The sequence below is a fragment of the Poecile atricapillus genome, chromosome 3, assembly GCF_030490865.1.
Source record: "Poecile atricapillus isolate bPoeAtr1 chromosome 3, bPoeAtr1.hap1, whole genome shotgun sequence".
Lineage (NCBI taxonomy): Eukaryota > Metazoa > Chordata > Aves > Passeriformes > Paridae > Poecile > Poecile atricapillus.
In genome coordinates, this window is record NC_081251.1 from 87,119,462 (window position 1) to 87,147,024 (window position 27,563).

General features: G+C 41.4%; 1 protein-coding gene across 4 annotated transcripts in view; it reads left to right on the forward strand.

Annotated features, from left to right (window-relative positions):
* Positions 1 to 27,563, forward strand: part of TTC7A (tetratricopeptide repeat domain 7A) — a 203,094-nt gene that overhangs the window by 30,876 nt on the left and 144,655 nt on the right. For all 4 annotated transcript variants that reach the window (XR_009277214.1, XM_058835343.1, XM_058835342.1 and 1 more), the window contains 5 exons: positions 2,874 to 3,034; positions 3,461 to 3,524; positions 13,231 to 13,368; positions 13,753 to 13,836; positions 25,659 to 25,763. Coding sequence is in view for 3 of the 4 variants with exons in the window: in XM_058835343.1 (XP_058691326.1) it covers positions 2,874 to 3,034; positions 3,461 to 3,524; positions 13,231 to 13,368; positions 13,753 to 13,836; positions 25,659 to 25,763 (552 nt within the window). In the remaining variant the exon portion in view is untranslated. The remainder of the gene's footprint in view (positions 1 to 2,873; positions 3,035 to 3,460; positions 3,525 to 13,230; positions 13,369 to 13,752; positions 13,837 to 25,658; positions 25,764 to 27,563) is intronic.

The following is a 27,563-nucleotide window of genomic DNA, read 5'->3' on the forward strand; positions in this document are numbered from 1 at the left end:
TTTTTCTTTTTTTCCTTTTTTTTTCCTTTTAGAAGTGATCCCCTTAATTCAAAGACCCGCCCAACTGAAACCTCCAAGCTTTCAGACCTGGGCATGTAGGTTACTTTTGTTGGGCTTGTGTTTTGTTTTTTGTTTGTTTCATTGTTTTGTGTTCTTGATTACAGTGCATAGTCTAGCCCTGGTAGAAACAGAGATGTTTTTGGTTTGACAGTGCTGTCCTCAGGTGACGCTGTCTTGTTTTCTTTCTCAATTTCATTGTGCATGCACACCTTTCTGCATTTGCATGTAGAAGCATTAAGTACTTCTGTCTCTTGCAACAAACAGTGCTTTTTTAGACTGACATCTTTCAGTGTTCCTTCTGTAAAACCCTCTTCAATGCAGTACAGAGTGATTTTAATTATTTTAAATTTTTCTTTTTGGTGTTTGCATTCTACATCTTTGCATTCTTTTATCCTGAATGTCTCAGGCAAAGAAATATTTATGTGCCTGTTCAACTTCTTAGACCTTTAACTGGTTCTTCCCTGTCTCCCCATGGAGAGATCTTGTCCTGAAGTTACTCGGGAGGTGACAAGGTCAGCAGCTTGCAGAATAACAGTCTTGGGAATGAAAGCTTTGCAGCCAGCTGTAAAAGCATTGATACTCTTACAGCTAAGCTTGTACTTGATTCTACTTTGTCTTTTGTGTCATTCCAGAGAAGTTGGAGAGGAGAGGTGGGAATGGGCTTGCATAGTGTTTTTGATGATGCAGATGCATGTGGAAGCTTCTGCAGAAGATTAGAAGAGGTGACTTAAATAATTGTCCGCTCAAATGTCTGCATCCTTTTCCAAGCTGAGATCAGGGTTCAGCAGCATTTTTGTACTCACCTGTTTTATCATTTTGCTGAAATGAGTCTAACCATCTGCTGCTCCTAGACTGTGACAGAATGTGGCTCAATTTCTCCTGTCCCTGTGCAACTGGGGGCAGCTGTACGAAACCCCTGGGGGATTTATCCCTTTGGGGAACTCTCAAGATGTTCACTCAGTAGCTTTTCCTGGGATTTAGAAGTTGCATTTTCATTTTATTACTTATTTTTAAAGAGCTGTCAAGAAGGCAACAGGAGGAATGTGCTTAATTAAACAAGTTTTTCAAGCATGAAAGTAAAACACATGATTTTTTTTTCCTCCTGATTTGTGGGATCACAGTGTTCTTCAAGCATAATGATCCTTTTTTTAGCCAAAGGCAGTAATAACATAAATCAGAGTCTTGGCCTGTTCTGGTTTGTTTGGTCTTATTCAAAACGAGACTGAAGCTAGTTTACACAGCTACTGTACTGTGTGTTAAAATTAAAAACACTAAAAGTATTTGTTGCTTGCCTTCTGAATAGCTTACCACAAACTGTATTCCTACTTCTGTGTGAACCAGTAAAGATCTTTGTGTTGCTGGCAAATTATTTTCCCTCTCCTCTAAGACTGTAGGAAAAAAAAATATAGGAGAGTTGACTCCTCAGGGTAAAACTGACTGAATAATTACACACTGAGATGATAAAATGATACTGGCTAATGTTGCAGGGCCTTAGGCCATTTTGCTCATAGTTACTTGCTATAAAAAGCATAGAAAAGCTTAGTTAGAAACAGACGGCTTTCTGTAACTTGTCAGTAGCAGGGCATGGAAGGTCTTGGGGTCCAGATCACTGCCATCTATGAAGCCTCCCTTTATAATGTTTAAGAGGTGGTGCATGCTACTGTGGTTGCATTTTAAACTAATTCAGTGTATTCATGTGTGGTGAGGTGGATGAAAATCAAGAGCCTTGCATCAAAACATGTTATTTTTCTGAAATTGATAATAGGAACTTTAACTTCAGTGTGCGTTATTTGATCCCATAGATGTTGAGTTATGACATCTATAACATACCTGTCCTGGTATTTAAAAGAAAATTACTCTTGGTATGCTCATAACACATCTCAAAATGTAATTTTCATATAAAATATATATCCAATAGTTAGAGAAGTTGCAAAATACTATTTGCAAGTATTAGGACAGAAGGGCTGAAGTTTCAGCCTGCCCTCTGTTTTGTGCAGTATTTACTTTATATCATAGAGTGGTGTGCTGCTTAGAATTCACAGAAGACACCACCCATTTTGTTATCTCTGAGCTTGTTCATAGGCTCATCTATTTACAGTGCAAGAAATTAGATATTTGATGGGTATCAGACAAGGGTAAATGCCAAAGGTAGTTTTGCTAAGTGAAATTAACTTGCCTCCTTTTGGGCCCAGCTTGCCAGCTGTGCATATGAAGTAGAAAGCAACTATTTAAGGATCTTCGGCTGCTTGATGGTAAAAAAAGTACATGTGATGTTGCTGTCTCACTATAAAGTTCCTAAGCATCTCCTCTCCTGCCTCCTTTAGTGCAACAGGAAGAGAGAAGCAGTGCCAAGATCAAACTATAAGAGTCTACAAGAGAGGGTGATACGAGCAGATAAAAGGTTGATCTTTTAAACCTAACACAAAAGCCACCTCTGGTCCTGAGACTTGCATACAAAATTCTGAGGCTGAGAACACAATGTAGTGTCATCATACTCCTATATAGTAACTATTGTGAGATTGTCTCAGCAGCCCATGTGGCAGTCGGTTGTTCTTGTTCACCAAAGCATCCCTTGCTGTCAGGCCTTTTTGATAATTTTTTCCTAGAGCATTGCAACAAGGCCATGTAAATGCAGTTTAGTCTTTTCTCAGGAGGGAACTCACACTTTTGTAGACCTTAGCAGCTGATTTTGCTAGTCTGTCATTCTGAAAAGTGGTACTGTCATACATCTCCTTCCCAAGGTGGAACATGGTGAATCTTTTGTGTTGGAGAAGACTTCACTGATATATGTCTTTTTCTGTACTGATCTCTAGACTGCAGCCAAACAGTTAGCCCAGGTACTTCTCCATTCCCTCAGTGAAGACTGTTACTGGAGCCCTTTATCTGATCCACTTCCTGAGTTCATGAACAAGGAATATCAGTCTTATGTTAGCAATCTTCTTTGTCGGAGACCTGAGTTGTACTCAGAAGAGAAGTAAGTGTTCATATTTATTTCAGTTTATTGGAAGGAGGAAGGAATGTATTTAAACACCCTTCGGTACTGCTGATTATGTCACTGATTCATGTAGTAGTTTTGTGCCTTGTTTTTCAACAAAATAGTCTGCTGGAAAAATAAAACATTAAACTTTGAGTGATTTTTTTTTTTTTTCCCCCCAGGAAGAAGAAAGTCCAGCCAAAGGGCTGTCTTTGCTATGAAATTGAAATAATCTATTTAGGGTTCAGTATATCTCATCTAAGATATATTGCAGAGCTTCTAATTGTGTGGATCTGCAAAGAAAGTATTGCCTAGCAAATGAATCATGCATGAAATGTTTCAAGTTACCGCATCTCTTGTGAAATGAGAAAGAGGCTGACAGGATAACTCTTGACCTTCCTCAGAAACATGTATTCTGTCTTTCAGTGTGTACTGCCCTCAAGACAACGTAGAAGAGGCTCTTCTCCTCCTCTTAATCAGTGAATCCATGGTAAGCCAAAAATGAGTTTGTAGTATTAATAGTGCAAAGGGATATATAGCATTTCCATGTCTCCTGGTGGGTTTTGTTTACAAAAACTTCCCTAGATAAGCAGAAGCAAGAGTTCAGATGCTGGGTGGAAAATGCTATCTATTGTTTTATTAGTGTCACTACTTTTATTAAGTGGAATGTCAGTGAAGAGTTTTGGGAATTGTCAAGAGAGAAATTGGCTGCATTCACCATAGCTGTATGCAGGTTCTGATGTCCAGATACATTGTCTGTAGAAAGATGTTTCCATTCAAAACATTTGTGTTGATTTATGGATCAAGAATGAGAGGAAGAGAGCCTTGCCTAAAACCAGGCATGATGGTGGTACCTGCTGTTTGGAATTGCAGGATGCACTACTCTGCTTTCATGCCTTAGTTTGCAGTCTGGAGGGATCTTGGACAGTTTCTGGTGCAGTGATAGAGGGAATCCTGTGACATGTGGATACATTCATTATAAGCTGCAGTGAAATAGTTAGATTTCTTCTATTGTAACAATGGTGGCTTTAAAAAATCCATTTAAGAGGCAGGCAGAAAATTGGAGGAAAAATAACTGCATGGTAACTTTTGGTAATTTTCATGTTCTGAGAAGATGCAGGTGTACAGAAAATGTGTAAGAAATGTTTTCTGAAAATGTGTAAGTAATGTGTATTTTGCTTTAAATACAGGGTGGCCACTTGTACCTCAAAGTGAAATTCAAAACCTTGGAACAACCTTCTTAGAAACTTTTTAATAACTTTCAGACAAAGTGGAAAGAGATACTCTGGAAAACTTGGGTTTTGGTTCCTTAACGTTTTCCTGTCTGGTTCTTCTGCTTCAAGTTCTTTCCCACAAACTTCTTCAGAACAGGGCAATTTAATATTGTCTCCTTTTAAAATTCAGGGAAAAATTGAAGAGGTGGAACCACCCCAAAATATTAAATTGGCTTCAAAATCATGTACATCTGAGTATTGCTATGTGTTTTTCAGTGCTATCTAGATTAAACCTCTGCAGCACATCTACTTTGTGCTTTCAAGGGCTGTTCTTGAGTCAGAAGGGCCTTTCATAATTAGAAGTGGAGTCTGCAGGAGTGAGGGCTTGTAGGATATTATGTGCACTTGTATTAAAAGTACTCATGTCAGTGGGACTTGTCGGGGCTGATCCAACCAGGAGGAGGATCACGGTCTGGAGCAGTGACAGAACTGGCTTCTCCAGTCTTTCTGGACTTGCAGTTAGAGAGGCCATGTGGGACCTCAAACTCCACAGTCTTGTTCTACTGAGGAGGTGAAAGTTATCTCTATCTAATAGCGTGTAAAGTGGTGAACTAACTGGTCCTGTAGCTAAGTTATGGAATTGCTATTGATAGAAATGGGACTGCTGTGCTGGGTTCCAGATTAAATGTGTTTAAATGCTGCTTCTGATACATAGGAACTTCCTGGAGGAAGATGCAAGGTGCTTTCATCTGCTACATATAAAACAAACAAAAGAAGATCCTGTAGCAGAGTCCTGTAGGAGCCATGTAACTGTATTTCTGATTTTGGGGAAATGGAACATCTGAGCCTTCATCTTGCAGCAGCCTTGTCACGAGTTTGTTCTAACTAAAATTCAGGACAAGTGTATAGAAATACACCTAGGAACCACATGAATGTTCTTCCTAAGTGAAGAAACAGAGGGAGTAATCTAACTCTTACATATGTTTGTAATCCATAAATACTTTCCTGTACATTTTTATTACGGTATTTAGAAGGGGAAATTTTGTTTAACTTATGATATGTTTTCCATAACAGTATTGCTGTAGGCTAGTGAGTTTTCTCATGTGCACGTTTGTTGTTTGTTCGAAGTTTTGTTTTTTGGCTTTGTGTAATTTTTTTTTCCCTATAAAAAAAGTTTACGAAAGCTCATGGAATGAGTTAACGGGAAGCAGATTTCCAATTGAGGTCTCTCCCTAATGATACAATGTTAACAACTGAATAAAACATACTTTCCTTCCTGGAGAGAAAGTAAATGGCAAGTAATAATGATACGTTTGTGGAGGCCAGTAAGCAACATAGTTGGTGTTCCTGGATTTTGACTGGATTAGCTGTTCTTCCAGTATTTACAATTGTGAACCCTTAAAATGAAAGAGAAATGTGCAATTACATTGGCTTCTCTGACACTTTGGTCTGTCAGAGCAAAGCTGACCAGAAAGGTATTTCTCTCTGATTTTTAAAGAGACAAAGAGCAGTCACACCATTGTAACTCTCTTGTAGGACTGTAAAGCCAAACAGCTTCTTCACATACCTGTTCCTGATTCCTACCACTCCAAAATGACCTTGAAGGGGGACAGAATTAGGTGAAGGAGGAACAGAAAAAATTTTCAGCCTGTGGAGGGGACACAGAGCAAAGATGTATTGGGGAGGAGCATAAATTATCAGAGAACCTCAAAGTAAATAAGTGCTGAAAAGGACACATGGTACTTTTTCAAGAAGTATACACCTGGAACACCTTTGCTGCTGAAATTCACTCTGTTTTTATGTTTGACTTGCCTTCCTAAGGTGAAGCTGACATCTATTTTGCCAGGATCTGTGTGATCTGAAGATGTTATGGGGGAGTAGAACTGTTCCTGTAAAGGGGAAAGCACGAAATTACCTTGAGGTTCTTGAGAGACGGAGCCTATTTCTCATGAAACCTTCTCTGTTTCTTAATGGTGGAGGGTTCTGTCTTGTGATTACTTATCCCTTTCCCTTGCATTAAAAGGGAGCTAGTTTGCATATTCTGGTGGGATGAAATGAGAATATATTCAAAAGGGGCAGTTAGTGGTTCATTCAGTATTTCACTCTCCCTTTGAGCCTAAGTATGTAAAAGGTTTTCAAATGGCCAAATAACATGGTGCCCTCTTTCATAGCTCTGAAGATGCTCCTGTGGATGTCTTAACACTTACAGTGAAAGCTCGTAGCCTGCTTTGCTCTGGCATTCACACGAATTGCCTCCTGTGTTCTCTGTCTGGTTAAAAAGGGAAAGCTATTTTCATAAGCTGAGGTATCTCAGTAAACAATGAAAAGAATCCTCATTGTCGAGCTTGGCAAATGTTCCTTCTCTGTGCCAGCTGTGTTTAATCACAGCCTTTGTTCTCATGAAGGAATCTAGTGAAACAAATCAGGCAGCCTGAAGATTGCCACAGTCAAGCCTGTCTTTATGAGCGTTTGTGGCCTCCTGGCTACTCTGTCATTCCTTCTGTGTAGCCTAAGTTATGGTATGGGTGGGCTGTGTTTCTGAGAGGACAAAAATGCTCTCCTTCAGACCAAGAAGGCCAGCTGGTGACAGCCTGTACAAGCTCAGGCTGTGGCAGAATAGTATGTTCCTATCACATGTTGGAGAAACATGATCTTGCCTGTTTTTAAGCCACTAGTCCTCTCTCTTACTGCATTTAACCCATCTAAACCAGTGACACTTTGTGAGGAGAACTGAGGACATATTGTGATTTGTTGCAGTGTGGTTTTTCTGCTTCACCTACCAATGGGAACAGGACTGGTTCTGCCATCAGGGACTTTGGTGCTTTGACCTGTAGGGTGTAGGCAGAGGAGGTTTGGCATGACTAACCCTTGGCTGCAGTTTTGTTTACTTTAATAGCTATTCTTAAGAGTATTCAGAGTTGACTGCACTGCCCTTAAAGTTAGCCAGAAGCTTCTCAAAGCCAGGAATGGAACATTTAGTATTATTTTTTGTGTTTACTTTTGAGGTTAAAAAAAAAAAAAAGACAAAGTTATTTGGTTGCATTTAGAAACCTTCTCTTCTTGAATCTGAGGTCTGACATACAGTCTGAAATGCCTTTATTCTGTGCTGGCAATGCTGGCTCTTTACAATTGGGGATTTTGGCTGATGTGGTCCACTAAACATGCCAAGTAACATGGTTTATTTTTTTAGGCTTTGTATTCACTCATACTGGAAATGAAGCTCCTTGTATGCAAAACTAAAAAATTCTGTGCCTGTGTAACAAAGATTAGAAATGTCATCCCCATCTTATCTGTGATTTGAATCCCTGAAGGCAGTTTGACCTTGGAGGGCCTGAGAGCATGGAACAGATGGTGAAGGGGAAGGAAGATACTGGGACTTGTCCTGTTCTTTTTACTGGTGGGAACAAACTCATGGCTGTGAGCATGCCTTTACCAGAATAACGTTAAATCCATGTATTTTTAAACTCAGAAATAAAAAAACCTGTTAGCCCTTCAGTTCCTAGTTTTATAAAATAATGCTGTCCAACAAATGGGTTGGTGAAGAGGAATCTCTTGTTGCTTTTATAGGTCAGTTTCTCCTTTTTTCCCTTTCTTTTTTTTTTAAATGGCACCAAGCCCATGATGATACAACAGCTGGATGACCATCGTGACTGTTTACTGAGGGCTATTGGACTATGGCAGCTGAAAGAGACAACTGAGGACAGGGTAGCCTGCTCTGCTGGTTCCTGCCAAATCACAGTTGTGCACTTACAGTAGCAAATATGGCTGTCTCTTACTGGTTTGTAAGACACTGCTGTGTGTTTGGGACCTGCAAAGATGGACTGCAGGATGCTTCTAGTGGGAAGTACACTACCTCTACTTATTACGTCTTGAGTAAATGGTTCTAATGAGAGTTTCTGGAGAACAGGGTATGAGAGATTTTTTTTCTTCTGCTTTGCAGTAATAAGTCTTGTTTCCAAACTTGCAAGGAAGATAGAAATTCTTGGAAGATAGCTTTCTTAATCCGGATAACTGTTAGCAAATGGATGACTTTGTTACCCAAGATAATATCCATAAACAAACTGGATTACTTTCTGCTTCTCTGTCTTCCTTTTATGTGGAGTTTTTTTGGCTGTTTTGGATGGGTACGTATGTTGGTCTTGCTTTCAGTGGTGTTTCCAGAATTAGTTCTGCTACAGTACAAGGTGTTAGAATGCACCTGAAATGTGTAAGATACGTCTATGTGGTCATATTTAATAGGCAATTATAATGGGCTGTTTTGATGAATTGACATCTGAATTGGGCGCCAGTAACCAGAAATGAGACAGATGCCATGTGGTTCACAAGGGGATAAGTTTTCATTTGCTGTGCTTCTGGTCTGAAGTGGAATGAGTTGTAGTATCTCTCTGAGAGTCTTGTGAGTTTCTGGGGCGTGGTTTGTCCTCCCTGTTCTACCCACATGCCATTTTCATAGCAGCTGTGCAGTCAACCCTGAATATTTTCTTTACATATGTTAGTGAGGGAAACCTTCAGGTGCTGTGTAGAGATGATCAGTAATTTAGGCAAAAAGTCTGTAGCTTCTGCATTGAATAGGTTCTTGCTGTTGTGAAGAATTAACTTATTTTGTTGGCAGTACAGGCAAAATAGCCAGAAGGGAGACCCGAAAGATATGGGCTAAATGTTTCCCAGCTCTTAACAGAAGAGGCATCAATTGCATGATTTCAAAGGCCTGTTGTCAGTCTTACAGACACAGCATTTGTTTTTCTCTTAATGGTAGTATTCAGTCACACCAATTCCATTATTACCGTACACTGTGTAAAACATGCTGCTGTTCTGTATAGATGGGTTGCAGTGGATCTGGCAATTATGTCTGTTATGAAAAGACAGAAGTTGAACTTTCAAATGCCCATGAATTAGGGGAGAGGTAGCAGGCACTCATTAAAGATTTTAATTGCTGTCCTTTTCTTGTTTGGAAAAAAGCAGGGGAAGCCACATTTCAAAGTGAGCGATTAAAGGATACTTCATAGATAATTGCTGTGAGAAGGGGCTGCTACATGGAATATACTCTATTGTAATTCATATGATTGTTTAACGTTTTATTAAGAAGCACATCTTTGTACTGTGGTAAAATGCAACTTTCTGTAGTATGCTCATAACTGCTGAATGCTGTTTGGATTTGCTGTGGCTGTTTTCCTTTCTTCCTGAAATAAGCCATAAATAAGCATCACTGATGCACAACAAATCCTCTATGGATGGAGGCTTATCTAGTTTGCAGGTAAGTGTACTGTGTGTGTGGATGGGAAGGTCCAAGCTGTGTGTAGTTTAGCAGAGCTGTTCCCTGCTGGCAGAGCCAGCATGGGCCTGAAAGTCCCCTCTGGTGATGTTGCTGTGTTTGGAGCCAGACTGAAAAGCCCTTCTGACCCCCAGGTTCTATGTCCTGTCAGGTTCAGAGGCTCCACAGTGGCTGAATGCTGGGTTAGCTCAGGGCTACCAGCCTGGGCTGGAGCCTCTTGGCTGTGTGTGGCCTGCAGACAGGCTGTGTCACTGGACTGAAGATGCTCAATGTCTACAAAATGTGTCCAGTTTCCCCAGACAGGATTGGTGTCATGTCTGAGCCACCTACATACACAGCTAGTTGTGCCTAATGCATCCCAAAATACGCAAGTGTGATGCATCTCTGGGTTGCTCGTTTACCTTGGAATACTTCAAGAAAAGGGGCATTGACTGTATATTTTTGCCTTTATAATGCAAGTTACGCTAATTCCCCATGGTGGAACTTGTGTTGGTAGCACTGGTGACCTTCTCTATCCCACAAAACAGTTGTGAACAGAGCTTCTCTTGGTGTGACATCATCTCTCTGCATCCTGCTTGTGTGCTGTGAGGCATGTCTGTGTGACCATGGGAACAGGTTAAAGGAAATAGTCATGGGGGGGTGTTGAAAATGTATTTCTAGCTGTGTTTTACTGCTGTTAATAGTGGAGGGGGAGGAAATAATGCAGTAGGATAAATTGAAAATGCTGCTTGTGTTATAAATACACTGAGACCAGTGTTGTACAGGTAACCATTTTTTCCAGTTGTGTTCAGGAAAATGAGTGGTCTTAAACAACAGAAACACAGGTATTGAAAAAAATGTTGGTGTTAATAGCTTAGAATTTTTGCATTCTCAAATGCAAAATGAAGTGTCTCTCTGTACATTTCACTAGGTAAAATTCCCCATCCCACAGAATGGGTTTATTCTTTATTGCAGTAACTCTGCAACTGTTTTGTCCTTGAACTGTGACTGTCAGGATTTCTCACTGACAAATTAATATTTACAAAAATATAAAGGCAAAGAAGAAAAAAAAAAAGGTTGATAATGATCTGAGGGACAGCAGCCTGCCTTCTGTGAGAGGCAGGCCACAGAGATATGCTAGTTTCCTGAGTGGGTTTCAGTAAATAGTGATTCACATTCCCTTCTCTGACCTCTGTATGTACACTGCAGTAGTACCTTGAGCCTTACTTAGGACAGTGATTTACCTTATTGTATTAGATGCAATCCATGTTCTTGGTACTGTGCAGTTAATTTTTTATGAGGTTTGCGCCTTTTGGTTTTGGGGTTTGTGGGGTGTTTTATAACCTGTGTATAACCTCTGCTATAAGGTGGGCTCTTGATTTATTTTTTTAGAGCAGGTGGGATTAACAATTGGGAATAGGTTCAGTATTGAAGAAATTGTTGAGCTAGAAGTAACAATGAATTTGCTCGTGGCAACTTTTATGCATGGAAGCATAGAGAATGGTAGATTGCAAAGGTGTTCTACAGCTTTGAGATTTGAAAGCTTGAACAAAATCAGCAAATTTATGCCCTTCTTAGAAAGAATGTTCATCATGCCTATGCATATGTTGCATTTAACTGCTGTCTGCTTGGGTAAAGTATGATATATAGAATATGTTCAGTATGACTGCAATTTTAGAATGTTGCATCCTTGTAATATGCCCTATATTCATACTTTTGCAGGACTGGGTGTGTTCTTCATTCTAGTACCAGTGTCTGTGGCAAAATGTGATGGACAGTCATAGGTTCTCATTAATTTTCTATCTCTGCTAATGCATCCACTTGAAAATCATAGCTTGGTACTTGATGGATACCCCAGAAAGCATCAGGCTATAGCTGAGTGTAATAGGAGTTTGTTGATGAGATTACGGAGCATTGGGGTGCTGTCTCAGTAGCTGTTTGCTACAAACTTTGTCTTAACAATGTAACTGGTGCAGAAAAACTGATAATGCTATTGTATATAGGTGAGAGTGTTCACTTGGCAATAAGGGTCATACAGTATATGGCTTTACTTAACTCCTTTTTTCTTTTTAAAGTAGCAGTCTTATATTAAATCCAAACAGAGCTTAAACATGTATTTATTTTATTATTATTTTTTTTATTTCTGCTAATAAAGGTAGACAAGCTATGCCTCTGTATGCTGGTTGCAGAATTTTTAAAACTGGTTTCATTCTGTCATGTTTTCTATTGTTCTGAACTATTTTTTTTAATCAGGAATTGTGTCTTTTGCTGTAGCATGAAAAAGAAAAATGCCTTTATGGGTGCAGGAGTTGGCGTAAGTTTATTAGTGCAAACACTGGATTGGGTCTGATATGTCAGCTTGCCTTTACCTGCAGTCACCATTTAGCTCTCGGTTGAGATTGTGTTAGTTGTCAGTAATTGTGTTTGCAGGCTCGGCTGGAGGCTGTGATGAAGAGTGCTTGGAACTGGGGCATTGCACAGATAAAATCATGATGAAACAGCCGCGGCTTAATCACAATGAAATACATGTGGGCTTTCAGGGCTGCATATTCTGGAAATTTTTATTATGCTTAATTCCCATGTTTAACCTTGTAAAGGAAAAAAAAAAATCTCACAATTAGAATGAAGCCGATGTAAGATTGTAGTTGTATTGTATAATAAATCTCATAACCTTCCTGTTTCAAGGAGGGAACATTTTGTTTGTCTTTGCTCAAGGTGAAATTGCTGGCAATTTTCTTAATTTTTCTGGGACCTGTGTGTCTGATGTTGCACCCCTTTCAGCTGGGTAGCCCAGGGCAGTGTGTCTGTGCTATCAGGTGGTGCTCAGGCTCAGTGCATCCAGCACTGCCTCTCCCAGAGGCTGGGCAGTGTGGGTGAGGCCCTCTGTGTCTGGAAATCAGAGGGAATTTACTCTGAAATTGTAATCTCCCTCTTTCTGCTCAGAAAAGTGCAGAGGGCTGGGATTTTGAGGTAAAAGCTGAGCCTGTGGCATGTGGTATTTTTGAACATCCTCAGAAATTGCTGAACTGATCGTTTTCTGTCAAAAGTAATGTTCCTTCCTGATCTAGGGCCAGCAGTGTACTGATATATTAGCAAAATTAAAGATATTTAGTATATTTTTTTTAAAAAATTGTTATTAAGTTGCCCAAACCTTTAATTGCTTTAAGTTGACGGCAGGCAAATCTGATTACTTAGGGAACCTGCTCATATTGAAAAATAAAAGGTGAGTAGCAAAAAAGAATAACAAAAATGGATGCTACTGTGAGGAAATCTAACTTAGACACTGAAGATAAATTATCAACCTTGGAAGCAGTTACTACAGTTGCAGGCAATTGAGGTAATAAGGAAGATGCTTTAAGGATGGCCTTGCATTTCTAATTATTGAGAAAATAAGGAAGATGGTTTAAGGATGGCCTTGAATTTCTAATTATTTAGGAAATGGGATCTGGTAGGTTTTATTCATAATGCTTTAATTCTGTGACAAAAATCCAAATAAAATACGTGTAGCAGTTCCTTCCTGCAGATACAGCTATCTTCTTGAGTTTGCTTCATATGGGTAGAAAACACCTCTGTGGAAATACCTTCCTTATGTTGGGATAAACTTTTAAAAGAAAAAACCTTGAGATGATTTTAAACAATGCTGTGAGTGATGATGGTTGTAGCTTCCTATGGAGGAGTCAGTTTTGTTTTGCTCTCTTGGTTTCTGATGCCTCACTTGTATGTGTGCCCAGGCGAACCGGGATGCAGTGATCAGCCGAGCCCCAGAGCAGCAGGATGACCGAGCCATCAGTCTCCGGGATGCTTCTGCAGTCTACGATCTCCTCAGCATCACGCTGGGCAGAAGAGGGCAGTACGTGATGCTGTCTGAGGTACCTTCCTCGGCCTCTACCCCTCCAAACACTCTGGCAAAGCCCCTCTTTGTGGTGGCTAGTCGGGAAGGGTGAAAAAGGTTTGTGCTAGTTAGGAGAAACAGCTACAGAGCTATGGCTGCACAGGCCAGAAATGCACACAGACCTGTTTGAGACATGTAATTAATATGTGGGCACTTGAACAAAGTGGCTGCCTTTTGAAGTGATCGTGTGCACTAGCAAGTCCCATTAGCTGAGAGGTATAAATGGTGTCGTAAAAAAAAAAAAAATCTGGGCCTCCAGGGCCACAACAGATTATTTCCTGACCCAAGCAGCAATCTCGACAAAAGGTGTAAGGAGGAAAATAAATAAAGTCTGATAGTCCTTTCATCATTTCTTTCTCAGTGCTTGGAGAGAGCCATGAAGTTTGCATTTGATGAATTTCACCTCTGGTACCAGCTTGCCCTGTCCATGGTAGCTTGTGGAAAGGTAAGGTTCAAACCAAAGGGCTCCGAAAGGGCACATTTTCCTCTGAAAGAGTGGATCTGGATTACTTGTTTGAATGTGTAGTCATGTGTGTTGTGGGAGTGGGTGCCGCCAGGCAGCTCTGTGAAAGGACAGTGCTCTCCTTTTAGTCTCTGATTGCATTTTGTGGTGAGGGGTGTACATTTGGTATTGAGTACTGTTCTTTCTGTGTAGCGGTTTTTTCTCATTACCAAGGAGAAAAATGGATTTTGTGCATAGCTGTCGGTTGAAAAACATTGTACAGCTGTCCATGTCTGCAGGTTCAACATAAATGAGCTTAGTATAAGAAAGAACTGATGTCTAAAACTGCCATCAGTTTATTCTGTGTCTCTGACAGAGGGCAGTTGACTTATGCTGTGGCTTCTCCATCTGTTAAAGGAAATGTAAATGTTTTTTCATAGAGAACTTGTAAGGTTTAATATTTTTAAAGTGCTTGGTTCAAAATATGCTCTAGAAAAAGAAACAATGTGAATGTTAGCACGGTCATGTGTTTCAGCATAAGTGGTTTTTTTTTTAAATTAGGATGATATTTGTGAAAGTGATCAGTAAACCACTGAGATGGCTGAAATGTGGTTGTGAAAAGTAGGCAAGGGTAACAGGAGCTTTTCTTTATTAGTCTTAAAAGAGTGGACTTCCTGTAGAAAATGTAGATGGTACAAGATTTAGCCAGTTGATTCTGGAGTCCCCACCTACACGTTTGGAAAGTATGAGCAAATAGATGCTGTACAGTAGTAGACTGCTTAATATGGTCCTGTATTCTGTGCCTGTGGAGTGTACAGGAGTCAATGTGGACCTGAGTGAAGACCACCAACTAACACTTGTTTGCCAAATTTCAGCTACTCCAGCCTTTCACTGCTATAAGTGGAAACAGTGGCCTTGGCATGGAAATAACACATGAATCTATGGTTTTGCAGAGAAATTATTTTGTGAGGTATAAGTGGCTCCAAAGCTTGGAAGATGTCTGAAGGAATTCCTTTGCTTCTGTGAGCATATGCAAAGCCTTACCTTGGAAGACTGTCTGTTGTTAAGCATTCTGCTTCAAAAAATGGTAGAACAGTGAAAGTCTTAATAAAGAGCATAAGGTATGACTAAGAGTATAGTAACCAGTACTATGGAAAGACTGAAATAATTTTTTTCACCTTAAACAGGAGGGAAATAAAGTCTGAGAGAAACAAGTCTTCAAGAGCTCTTAAAAGGACAGGTTAATCTTGCTTGTGGTGGTTATGACAAGACGTGATAGCATCTAATTGCAACAACACAAGTTCATGTTTCTTATTAAGAGGCAAAAAAATTAGGATAGCAGAACATTGGAAAAAGAGAGCCCTGTGGATATTGTATGTAGCCTAAATCATCTGGGATCTGTGGAACACCCTAGGCAAATCAGTAGAGACCTTTCTGTGAGGCACCTGAGCTGTCTTCTGTGGGACCTTGCAAATTATTTTCTGGGACTCCATCATTGTCTCCTTTTTAAATATAACAGATCTGGCTGATTTATGAGATGCCAAAGCTTTGGCAATGCTTATTAGATTGGCAGGGAGCTGAACAGAGATCTTTAGTCAGAAAGACCCTCATAGATTCCTACAGAAGTTCAGTGCAAGCATTTCAAAATCCAATTCCAAGCTTGAAAATAATGGCTAGACTCAATCATGTAAAAGGAAACCTGAAGCTACTCCTGGAATACTTAAACAATGAGCTTGGTGCCATGGTACTAATACCTTGCACTGACCTTTGTCAAGTGGGGGCATAAATGTCATGTCCATCTCACCTTGGAATTCAGCTGGAGTTAGCATAGCCCTGCCCTCTGTGTCTTTGCAAATCCTTTAGGTCCTGAAGACAACAATGATACACAGGCCATGATAGAAAGACACAGAATCTTACCATGAACATGGGGTTTGTCTGAGAGCTTTATTAGCTTTACAAGTTGTATAACCTGGTTTTCAACAGCAGACAATGTTGTGGCTCTAGTAATCTGCTGGAGAGCAAATCAAGATTTTTAACTGCTGATGTTTGAGAATGAGTGTATGCAGAGAATAACTGTGCTTCAGTCTTAGGTTATCATGGAGAAGTGGGGCCTGATCTTTAGCTTCCAGCAACTTGCATGGCAACTGCATTCTTCTCCATTCTATGTTTTCATACTTCTTCACCTTCCCTACATTTACAGAATATTTGGTACTTAGATATTTGTGTTGCACATTTTTATTTTTTTGGTCACTGTAGCTGTCCTGTCTTTTCAGATTTTCAATTTGTCTTGGTTTGGAATACAGGTGTCTGCTAGGGAGGGCAGGAGCCTCCCTTGGAATGAAAATGTAGACCCTCTTTCTCTGAATTACAATAATTTTGAAATTAAGGCCTCTCAGGCAGAGATCTGGGGATAGGAATAACAGTTCTTTACTAGTATACAACAAGGCAAACAAACAACAATAACTACAGCATTAACAACAGAGCAGAATCAGGGACCCCGTGACAGCCTTCTTGGCCATCCTTGGAAAGGATGGAGGAGAGGCTTTGCTTCACAAACCCCCTGGGGCAGTCAGTCCCGGTGCTCCTGCAAGACTCTGTGGAACAGCCAGCTGGAACGGCAGGAATGAGCAGAGATCCTAGGCCGGTGGCTGAGGTGTATCAGCAGCTCCATGGGGGTGGCTGGCACTGCCACATGTCCAGGACAGGCAGGACAGGGGGTGCGAGGCCCACAAATGAAGAAGGAAGAAGGAGAAGAAGAAGAAGCAGTTGTGTCTGGGTGATGGTGAATTCCCTTCTCTCCACAGCAACAGCTCCCAGGGAGCATCTCTCTCTCTAGCCTGAGAAACCAGCCAGCCCTCAGCTCTCCCTGCCCTCCTGGCTGGGCCCAGCCAAAACTCCCTGTGTTTCTCAAGCATCAATCAGGTTTCCCTGAAACTAATGGGCAAAAAATTCCACAGGTGAGATGGAACAAAAGGAAGGACATCCAACCCCCAAAAAAGTACATCATGTCTTTTGGTCCGTACTTTAAGTATTTACAAGGTAACATATCCTGATCTTGCCTATTGATGTAAAAACGCTAAATGTTCTGAGTCCTATGTGGGTCAGAGGGAATTCCCTTACCCAACACTCCCATCTGTGCAGTATTTCACTTCTAATCCCAAAGTATTCCCTGAAGATTCCCATCATACACTCTGCAATGCATCATCTTGCTAATGGGAGATGTGGCATACATTTTTATATTGCTTTGCAGCTTGATAGCAGGACAGATTTGATTTAAAAGCAAGTGCTCCAGAGTAGCAGAAAGAATTGATGAGAAAACAGTGTGGTCAGTCTTGACTGCAGAAAGCAGAGTACACTTGAATTTTTATAGGTGAAGATCTGTTTTCACCTGTCTCAGTCACAGCCAATTCATGATCTCATTTCTTGGTAATGCAGACTCACATCCTGCAGCATTGCTTGTTCTGCAGTACAGCAAATTGTGCTCATAAATCCTGGGCACAACAGGAACAGTTTTATCAACCTGTAAATGCTGGAGACTTTGGTTTCTCTTTTTTTTAAACATGTTTTTAGGATTTTCAACTCTGACCTTCTTAAAAGTGCCATTAAATCCTATTTTACCCTCTATTCTACACTGACTTTGACTAGAGGTATGTTTAATTTGTATATTCAGATTGTCAATCAAGTCAAATTTCAATGTAGTTTCTTCTTCCAGCAAAAAAATTGCCAAATGGTGATTGTCGTTTTCACAAGTGACCCCTCTGAATGTCAGCCAGCCACCTTGGCTCATGACCACACATAGGCTTGAGTTTACACATTATTCTGAAAAGCATGTGTCGTAACAAAAATAGGCATATCACTTCAACAAGGCCTTGGGGCTTCCTAAAACAGTGAATGAAAAAACTCAGGGAAACATAACCTTCCTGTCTGTCTTTTATCTGCTCAAGTGCTGGAAATAATGGAGTGACAGCATTTTCACTTTTCCTGTGTTTCTCAGCAACTTGCATAATGAGAAACATGATGTGGTCTAGTTGTTTTTTAACCCATTTTTTGGAATGCCTTTTATATTGAGCTGTATATTCACTGAACAAGAGAGGCATGTATATCTAAATGATAAAAATCTACCATTACATTTGAAATATTTCTGTAGGCAAATTTAGATGGGAAGGGAAAGGAAATGCTGGGAAAACTCAGACAATGGCAAAGACATGGTGAGAGATGTATTGTGTCACCGAGTGCAGTTCTGATAGGCCAAAGAGGTTTAAATCATTCTAATGCAGCAGCCCTGTTCTGTAGTGCTGTGAACGCTGAATTCTTCACAGATGCTTTAAGTTGCTTCTGCTGGTAATAACCTTGGCTATGTGGTAATACGAGCTAGAGGCTGAGTGTGCATCGCAGGTCCCTGCCTCTGCTGCTGTCCATGGACACGCTGGAGTTTGAGTGATGAGTGGTGTGATAGCTGGATGCCATCTGACAGAGCCTTCAGGCAATGAGATGAGCCATTGTCCTTCTGCCAGGGTAAAACCAGTGTAGACAATTGCATCAGCTCATCTGGTGACCAGTATTGAGCAACATGGGGAAAGAAAGGATTAAACTCTCTTTTACAGAGTGGACAAGACTTTGTGATTTTTGCAGCAGTGAAGAGAGAGAGCTGCTTAGGGTAGATTTGTTCTCTGCTGCTGCTTTCCTGCTGAACAGTTTTCCTTGGAGGTAGTGGAGGTTACCTTGCAGACTAGGGTAGCTCTCCCAAAATTTCTGGAGTTGGAGGCAAAATTATCATAGTGTCTAGATGATGTATTACAAGCACAAGGGATGTGTAATAGGGTCCTTGTGCACTCACAAGCATTTCCTGGGCCTTGGACCAGCTGGATCAGTTACACATTCCTTTCTCAGATTTCTGTCCCCTTCCACACTTCACATCCTCACACAGGACCTAACCAGGGTGTCCCAAAGTGTTGCTGAAGCTCCCTGGGAGTGGAGACTCAGAAGTGCATCGTGAGTAGGTTCTAGCTTACGGTATTTAAGAAAGTCTCCTAGATCTGCACTGTGAGTGTTAAAATAGACACCTTGGTCAATGTGAAGCAATGTTGGTGCCTGTCTTCTGCCTGCCACGCAAGGAGACAAGATTTGTGTTAAATGACACTGATTTGTCATTTTCCTAAGGGTAGTGAGGGAGAGATTCTTTAAGGATACCTGTGAAACTATTCTGTGAACAGAGTCTGTATTCTAAAAGTGCTGGGTGCCCGAACTGAGCCATTCAATTCTCATAAGTCTTCAAGTACAGTGGATGTTAATTGTTTCTAGTGTATGCAGTGCATGGAAACATTTTCACACTCATGTTTAACGTCTCAGCCTGGAAAAAAACCCACAACACAACTTGGTTAGTGAGTGAAGAACTTCAGGGTGTGTGTTTCTTGAGAGGAGTGTGTAGTAATATAGCCTTAGGCCAGCTGAAGCAAGGCTGGAATATCTGCTAGGAGAGGATAATCTGCTTTTATCCCTCAGTTGTGTATTGAGGGGCTGAAGTGCCTCAAGTATGAATAAAGGAAGAGCTCGGGAACAACTGAAGGGTCTGTGGGGAAAAGCCTCTGTGAGAGCTCAGTGGAGCTGGAAGCAGGTAGCTGGAGGCAAGGACTATGCTCAGCAGGCCTTGTACTGGGATTGCTCATGGTGATTATGTGTTCTTTTGGTGCCTGCCACAAAGCTCTCCAGTCCTGCAGAACATGACCAGCTCAGTGCTTGCCTTGAAGATAGCAGTTGTGAACTTCAGAAACAGCTGCATTGTTGCTGACCCTCCCCAGCCCCCTCTAGCCCTTACTGAGGGCACCGCAGCAACAATGGTCAGCATTGCCATATAGATGGATAAGTTTCGCAGTACGGGATGTAAGTTCCAAGCATGTTACCTTGCAAAATGAGGCAGATAAAGCTGCTTCCAGCTACACAAAATGCTCCTTTCTGCTCTTACCTTATGTTTGTTCCTTTTTAAGGCAATGGGGAAGTAAAAATCATGAATGTCTACCTGAATCGTTTTCTTAATCATGTAATGCTTCAGGAGGTGTCTGGTGTTATACAAGGGGAAGTAATTGAATCCATCTTGTCATCTGTCATTCAGCTGTGTTTCTGAGGGGCTAAGCTCCAGCTCTTCCCAGGGCTAGTCATTGTGTCATTGTGCTCCCTTTGGCTGCTCAGTAATTGGAGATACTGCAGTCTTGCCCAAAGCTTGTGCTGGCAGCATTTTTAAGGTTTTGAAACTAGTCTTACACAGACATGAACTCTGATTTTGGAGCCCTTCACAAGTTGCTGATATACACTGGTCATAGCCAAATAATGACAAGCTAACATCTGAGCTGCTCCTATCTGTGCTGTACCCAAAAAAAGGAATCCCTCCTCTTATTTAAGCAGTGGAGCAAAAGCAGATGTCTCTAAGTGCTTCAAGGAGCTCCAAGTTTGACTCAGCCATGCCTGTATAGCCAACATACAGCTTTCCAGAATGTTAGAAGGAAAGTTAAAAATATATTTAATACATAATTCTGCAGCAACAGCAGACAAATTTTATGATTTAGGCTGTTCCTTCTGTTGGTATCCTTGCAAAAGCTTAGGCTGGTTGCTAGGGAGCTGGCATTAAAAAAAAAGTACATTTCTCTTTGTACTGCAGGCAGGAACCTTGGGAGCAGCGGAGGCCTCAGATGGCTCCTTAAATAGCATTACTGGGGAATGGAAGTTAAAATATTGAACATTCATTGGTTAAAGATCCTGTTACGAAGGTCAGGTATCTTAGGGATATTCAATAGTTTGGTTTCCTTTGGTGCAAAGGAAAGATTAGAAGGGAGTTTGCCTGTGTGCTGTAAATAGTACAAAAAATGGAAATTTCCTAAGATGCCTGACTGTTGAGCAGAGTACCTAGGCTATATAATTGCCTTCAGGCTTAACTCTCTTTTCTTGACAGAAAGTGTGAAATGAGGTGTTTGTCACATTAGCAAGTACAAATGTGTGCTTACAGATCTTAGAATGTAATCGGGGCTTTTAAGAGGGAGTATTTGAAGCTGCTTAACTCCAGTGCTCTAGTTTGATAAACAAAAGGTAAAAGAAAAGGGAAATAATCAGTTCCTGTGTTAAGAGAAATAAATGTAGTAGGGGAATAATGTTCATGCTGAGATTCATAGAAATCTCTAAATTCGGTGGAAAGCTAACAACAAAACTACTGATTCCAGAGCTTTCAATTGCTTGCTCATTCTGTCATCTTTCTGTGTCAAGGTCATTTATATCTAAACGTGTCATTTAGAAGCCCAGGACACAGGGAATAATAATTCTTGCATTGGGATGGAAGGATTCCTCCACTTCCCCATAATCTCTTTGAAATAGTGCAGGTTTAGACAGGATGATGTAAGAAATACAGCAGCACTAGTTGTGGAAATTCATTCGTGTACTAAACTGACAGGTAAATTGGGAATGAGGCTGTCTACCAACTGACCATCTTTAGGAACATTTTTCCTTCTGGCTGAAAAGTAGCAAAGCAGCAAAAAACTGGGGAGGTTTTTGGAACCTGTGCAGGAGAAGAGCAACTGTTCCTGGCATGTCAAAGTCTATCAGGCATGATTTACTGTCTGGAATTTATTCTTCCTTTTACTTCCATCTTTTATATGTTTCCTTTTATCTTCTAAATACGAAGTGGCTCTCTAACTTCCTTCTTTGGTTGCTTTGGTATGGTGAGAGTGCAAAGGAAGAGAAAGAATGGAAATTGTGTTAGAGTAATCTAGGAAAACTGGCATTTGGGCAGCATCTATGGGTTTACCATAACTGATGGCAAATTCTCTCGAGCCATTTGGAAAACAAAGAAGATTAACTGAATGATGTTCTTGGTTCTCTTCTGCTCATGTGCAAGGATCTTTGAGGAGTATGCTTCCATGCTCCGTTATTGAATTAGTAAATGGGGAGTGGGAGTTATGTTCTGTGTTTGGATAGTTGTTTTTCTTTACATTTTACTCCCTTATAGGATTCAAAACTATGGCTGCCATAATTACATAGGGGAAGGTGTCCTCTCCATCCTTCTTCCCCAGTAGCTTCCTTGTGATTCCTTGCCCTAGATGAGAGGCCAAATGAGACCTAGTTTTCTGAAGTCTTTGGGAACAGGTTGTAGTGCAGGCATTATAATCCAGCAATTAGCAAGTTAAATAGAAACAGCATAAATCCTGTCTTGAATTATTATGTGAGCTCCTCTGAAGCGCAGAATCATGAGTGGGATGCATGTACTCACTTGGAATTCAACTTCTGTTCTTCTCAAAACATGCCTCACCAATAAATCAAATTATTATTGCCTTGCAGTGAATTTCACAAACAACGGGTTTTGCTGCCTGGTCCGCCCACACTAAGTGAAAGAATATGTACATTTTAATTACCAGATTATTTCAGTGTTGCCTAAACACTGTTTCATATTAAACATTTTTACAAACCAGTGATATCTGTATTCAATAATGAGTGCTTGATATTTTTTCCCTGGCTAATAATGTCTGTAATTAGTATCTTTAAGAAACCTTGATATTACATGTCATGCCAGTCTCCCCTGAGTAAGGTCACTGTGGGAATGGGATATTATTTCTCCTGTCATTCCTTGACTAATGTTTTCATTATCTATAGAAAATATCTGCTGAGTGAATTTTTCAAGGTGAAATTATATAATACCTCCTGAATTTTTAAAATGCAGCTGGGGAGAAAGGCTTCATGTCACCCTGTTTCTAAAACCACTTCTCCATATGTTTAGTTGCAAATTTTATGAACCTCTTTAAAATGATATAACTTTGTAAATGTTTTAGGAGCAGCATGGAAACTGCCTTTTGCTCTGTAAATCCATGTTCAGAAGCTCTTGAGTGTATGTGTAACAAAGTGATTTGACACCTGAAGTGTTTGAGTGTAGGCACAATGTAGGACCTTATCCTGTGCAGCATTCAGTAGTCACTGCTTTGCAGTGGCCTCCTGAACAGTCTTGGGACAGGACAGACATGGCAAGGTCTCTGTAGTTTGAGGGTAGTGTTGGCTTGTCCTGCAGACTGGCAGGAAGCAGAATTCAAGAGGAACTGGTAAGGAGTGGGTTTTGTCACTTCTCTTCTGGTGTAGGTTCTACATCTGTGGCCAAATTAGGACAGGCCTGTCACTGCTTTGGTTTGTCCTAGTACTGGTTCTGCTTACCCACAGGAGAGCTGCCACCAGTTCCCACGTGCCTCCTGCTTTTCCTGCAGTTGCAGTGCTGGTGGGGAGCTGAGAAATGACCGCTGGGTTGAGCTTGTGTCTGGTTATGCAAGCGTTAGCTCTGGACAGTGTATGGCCTTTTACATATCTGGCCTTTGCAGTTCAGTTTTGCATGATGAGGTGACATGGGTTGGTGGGGTTCAGCTGAAGATATACTGGCTGTCACGGTGCATATTGTCCTGTTGTCACGTTTATTTGTTTTCTGGAAGCATCTGTGGTGCTGGAGTTATAGGTAGGAGGGCAAGAAGATAATACCCAGCCTAGGTCCCTTTTGGGGTTATGCTTGGATTTCCAGTACATCCACCATGCTGCTGGGAATACCAGCTGCTTTCAGTGCATTTTGCAAGAGAGAGGAATAAGGTGCCACTAAAACCCGAGACACCACTTGTTCTGAACAAATAGGTGTCAGGGAGGTTCATTCTGAGGGGGGCTAGTCACCTTATGGCAACAGAGCACAGCAATGTATTTCTTCCTGTGCCTCAGGGTCGAATTACACATCTTTATTTCTGAGAGGGATGAAGTAATGGTTCAAGCTGTATGACAGAGTTTATTTATTTCCATCCTTGGTCTGAAACAAGCTTCCTTCTGGCTTTAGGCAAATTGTGCATTTTGAATTTTAAATTAATAAATGTTTCCTCTCTTATACTGATCATGCCTGATGCTCTGCATAAGTGGGAGCAACCTGAAGAATATAGGGTGTACTGCTGATTTTGTTCAGACCCCAAGGCAGGTACCCAAGCTTTTCAAGCAGGAGGATTTGCTCCCTGCTGCATCAGTTATGAAACCCTTCTTTGCCGTAACGTGGGCATGGCTGGTGCACATCTGGTTTTCCAGTTTTCCAGGTTCCCTTCCTTTCCCTTCAGTTCTGTGGAGGAAAGAACTGGCAGGCACAGCTCACTTTGATGTGGTGTGAGGGAGGAAAAGTGCTGATGGACAGTGGGAATGTGAAGCTGTGTTGCTGCAGGGGATTGCAGCAGTCACCAGACCTGGTGTGGGTCTGCCCTATGTGGGTCAGAGTTCTGGCAGGGAGAGCCCCCTGGGGGTCAGGAGGAGATGCCCAGTACCCGATGAGAATTGCAGATCATTTGACTTCGCCAGCTTCTGTTGCTGCTCTTCCGTAATATAGAAACACCATGACTAATGTGCTTCTAAGCAGGAACATTATGTCTTGGGACTGTGTGGAAGACTTTGTGAGGAAACAGGCATGCAAGGAGAAATTCCAAGAGAATAAAACTTCCCCTTGAGCTTAAGCATGAGAAAATTTGAGTGGATCAGGATCAGTAGTGAGGAATGTTTAAATGTAAGACAAACTGTAGTGTAAGCACTGGGGGAACAAAGTGGCACGGACCCCCTTATGCATCTGAAGGAGATCACTTTGTTGCAGAAATCACCCTCCTTTTATACTTTTAATTTCTACCTGACATAAATGAAACCAAACCGGGGTCTAGCAGAACTTAACAGAAGAAGGGCACCCATTGGCTGGCTCAGTTGCAGCGCCATTGTCCATGTGTCCTATCACCCAATCAGCTTCCTGCTCACACGCTGTCCGTGCATTCCTCCAGCCAATCACAATCTCATTTCCAGCTGTCACTCAGCTGCCTCTGTCCTCACTCCTAACTGCCTCTCACCCCACAGCTGACGTCCAGCCATTCAGCCTGCAGCTGGGCCTTCCCACAGGGCCTTCTGCTGAGCATAAGCCTTAGCAACTTTAACAATTATAACCCCATATCCCACACTGTGGTTCAGGTGGAATGTGCTGGGAGATTCTGGTAGGGCAACTCCTGTCACCATCTTACTGTCTGACATGGCCTTCTCATCACTGCCTCAGACCAGTTTTCTTCATTCCCCTTTAAGGAATCTGAAATGTGGCAGCTGTGAATGTATGCTGTAAAACACAAGTGTTTGCAGAGCACATTGGATCAAAAAGGCTATGCAAATGCTAATCTTAAAAAACATCCTCATTATTGGTAACCTAACACCAGAAAGACAGCAAGAGTTTTATGGGCTTTTTTTCTAACACATGCTTGGACCGTCCACTGAACAGTGTTGATCTGCATCCACCCTTTGTATGGTGGGGTCACAGTTGCTTTCTTGTATGTTCTGGAACTAGAGAAGACACAAAACAATCTACTGAGCAGATTACTTCAGCTGAACAAACCTCTCTGAGTGAAGTTGGCCTAAAATGTGAATGTACTGGAGGATAAGCTCTTTATGATCTCTTCTGGTTTACTGGAAGATGATAATATTCAAGGAAAACTCCAGCAGAATTCTTGTGTACTGGGAGGGCAGAGTTAAAATAACCAGTGCATTGATACTTAAGAAAACTTTTTCTTGTGAAGTGCACAGCCAGGGCTGCCTCTTTGGCATGTTTCCTCTGAGCGTGGGAAGAGAGTGTTTGTGTGCGAGTGTGTACACACAGGTCTGCATGTCAAGGTGGGAATAAAGTTGCTGACTTGTTGCTGATATGGGATTCTTTTCTCCATAGCACTTCTGTGTACACGTCACTGCAGTATTTTGTATGGACTTTCAACAGCTTTGTCTAATCAGTCTTTTTTATTTCCTTCTCCTCTCTCCTACTCCTCCAGTCAGCGTATGCTGTGTCGGTGCTCAAAGAGTGTGCTAAACTGCGACCTACAGATCCCACTGTTCCTCTTCTGGCTGCCAAGGTCTGCATTGGGTCACTGCACTGGGTAAGCAAGCTGATGCAATTCTTATTATGTAATGGATTAGATGCTGCAGTGACAGTGCCTGCCACAGTGTAGTTGCAGTGAGGAGAAAGGGAATCCCTGCTGAAAATCATACAGACATGTATGCCTTTTATAAAAAATGAAAATCTCTGCAAGAAATTTTGCAGTGAGTCATTAAAATGTATTTTGCTGGCACATTGAAGAAAGGAGGAGGGGGGAAAGCCACAACAGCTGTTCTGAGGACTGCTGCTTCAACTGAGAGTCACATTGAATCAGCGGTTCTTGTATTCACTGGAAGACACAATAGTTTTAAGTGGTTAGATAGTTCAGGTCTGCTGGACAACTCAGTCCTCTGTTCTTGAAGTTGCTGTGCCAGTGTTTTGTGTTCTGGATGTGTTAATGTACACCTCAGAAGCAGAGTGGGAGTGGAAGCTGGTGCCCATGAAATTCTGATTATCTAAAGGAGCAGAAGCATCTGTTGCTCTTTCTCTGCTTGGTTGAATTAACTGAACGGCAGCTTGCTGTTCTCACCTGTCCTCGCCATGAGGTGTCCCTGCAGTCAGTGAAGGATTATAATTGCTAAATAGAAGTAAAACACAGATGCAAGGAAACATGAAAGAAAGTACCAGAAGAACCTGCATAGATCTTGGTAAAAAAGTTATAGAAGCCAAAAATGAGCTGGTTTTGATTATTTCAAAACGAGGTTTTTTTCTTCAATTGTCTCGGTTTTGGAAGACAGGTGTCTGCTAGGGAGGGCAGGAGCCTCCCCTGGAATGAAAATGTAGACCCCCTACCTCCGAATTACTGTAATTCTTCTTAAAAACGAGATTCACTTAATAAATTATAAAAAAGAATTTGATATAAACAAAAAGACAATTAGGAGACAAAAGAAATAAAGCAAAGGGTTAAAACGGCTGGGTGCCCTGGCGAGTTGCCAGGAACACACCTGGTATCCCAGGAACACTCTTTTTTATCCCCCCCTGCTGTGAGGGGTTAATGCATATTCAAAGCGTGTCTCCTCCCTGGTTCTGCCTTCTTAGATCATGCTTTTGTACAATTTTTACTTTCTGCTGGTCAGCATATTTTTTGCTGGTCATCATTATTCTAGCTGGTCAGCATTATTTGAAGTTTGGTATCCTTTCTTTTGCAAAATGGTCACTGTTGATAACCATCTGGGCCTCTCATCCTTCCTTTTGAGGGTAGCTGGGCTTCACATCTTCTGCTGATAACAGTTTGGGCTCTATTGTTCTTCTCCTGATAACAGCTTGGGCCCCACTGTCTTTGCCCCCTGGGGTTTCCTTGCCTTGTACCTAGGAAATCCTTTTAAGCTTAAGACTTGTTAGCAAGAAAAAGTACATACATAGCTAAAAAGTTTTTAACATATAAGATTCATCTGCGAAAGTCAATATCACAATACAAATTTATAACATTCTGAAATCAAGGTGCTCTCAGGCAGAGATCTGGGGATAGGAATAACAGTTCTTTACTAGTATATCTAACAAGGCAAACAAACAACAATAACTACAGCGTTAACAACAGAGCAGAATCAGGGACCCCGTGACAGCTTTTCTCGGCTGAGACGGGAAAGGATGGAGGAGAGGTTTTGCTTCTCAAACCCCCTGGGGCAGTCAGTCCCGGTGCTCCTGCAGGGCTCTGAGGAACAGTTGGCTGGAGCAGCAGGGATGAGCTGAGATCCTGGGCCGGTGGCTGAGGTGTATCAGCAGCTCCGCGGCGGTGGCTGGCACTGCCACACGTCCCGACAGGACAGGGGGTGCGAGGCCACCAACAAAGAGGGAAGAAGGA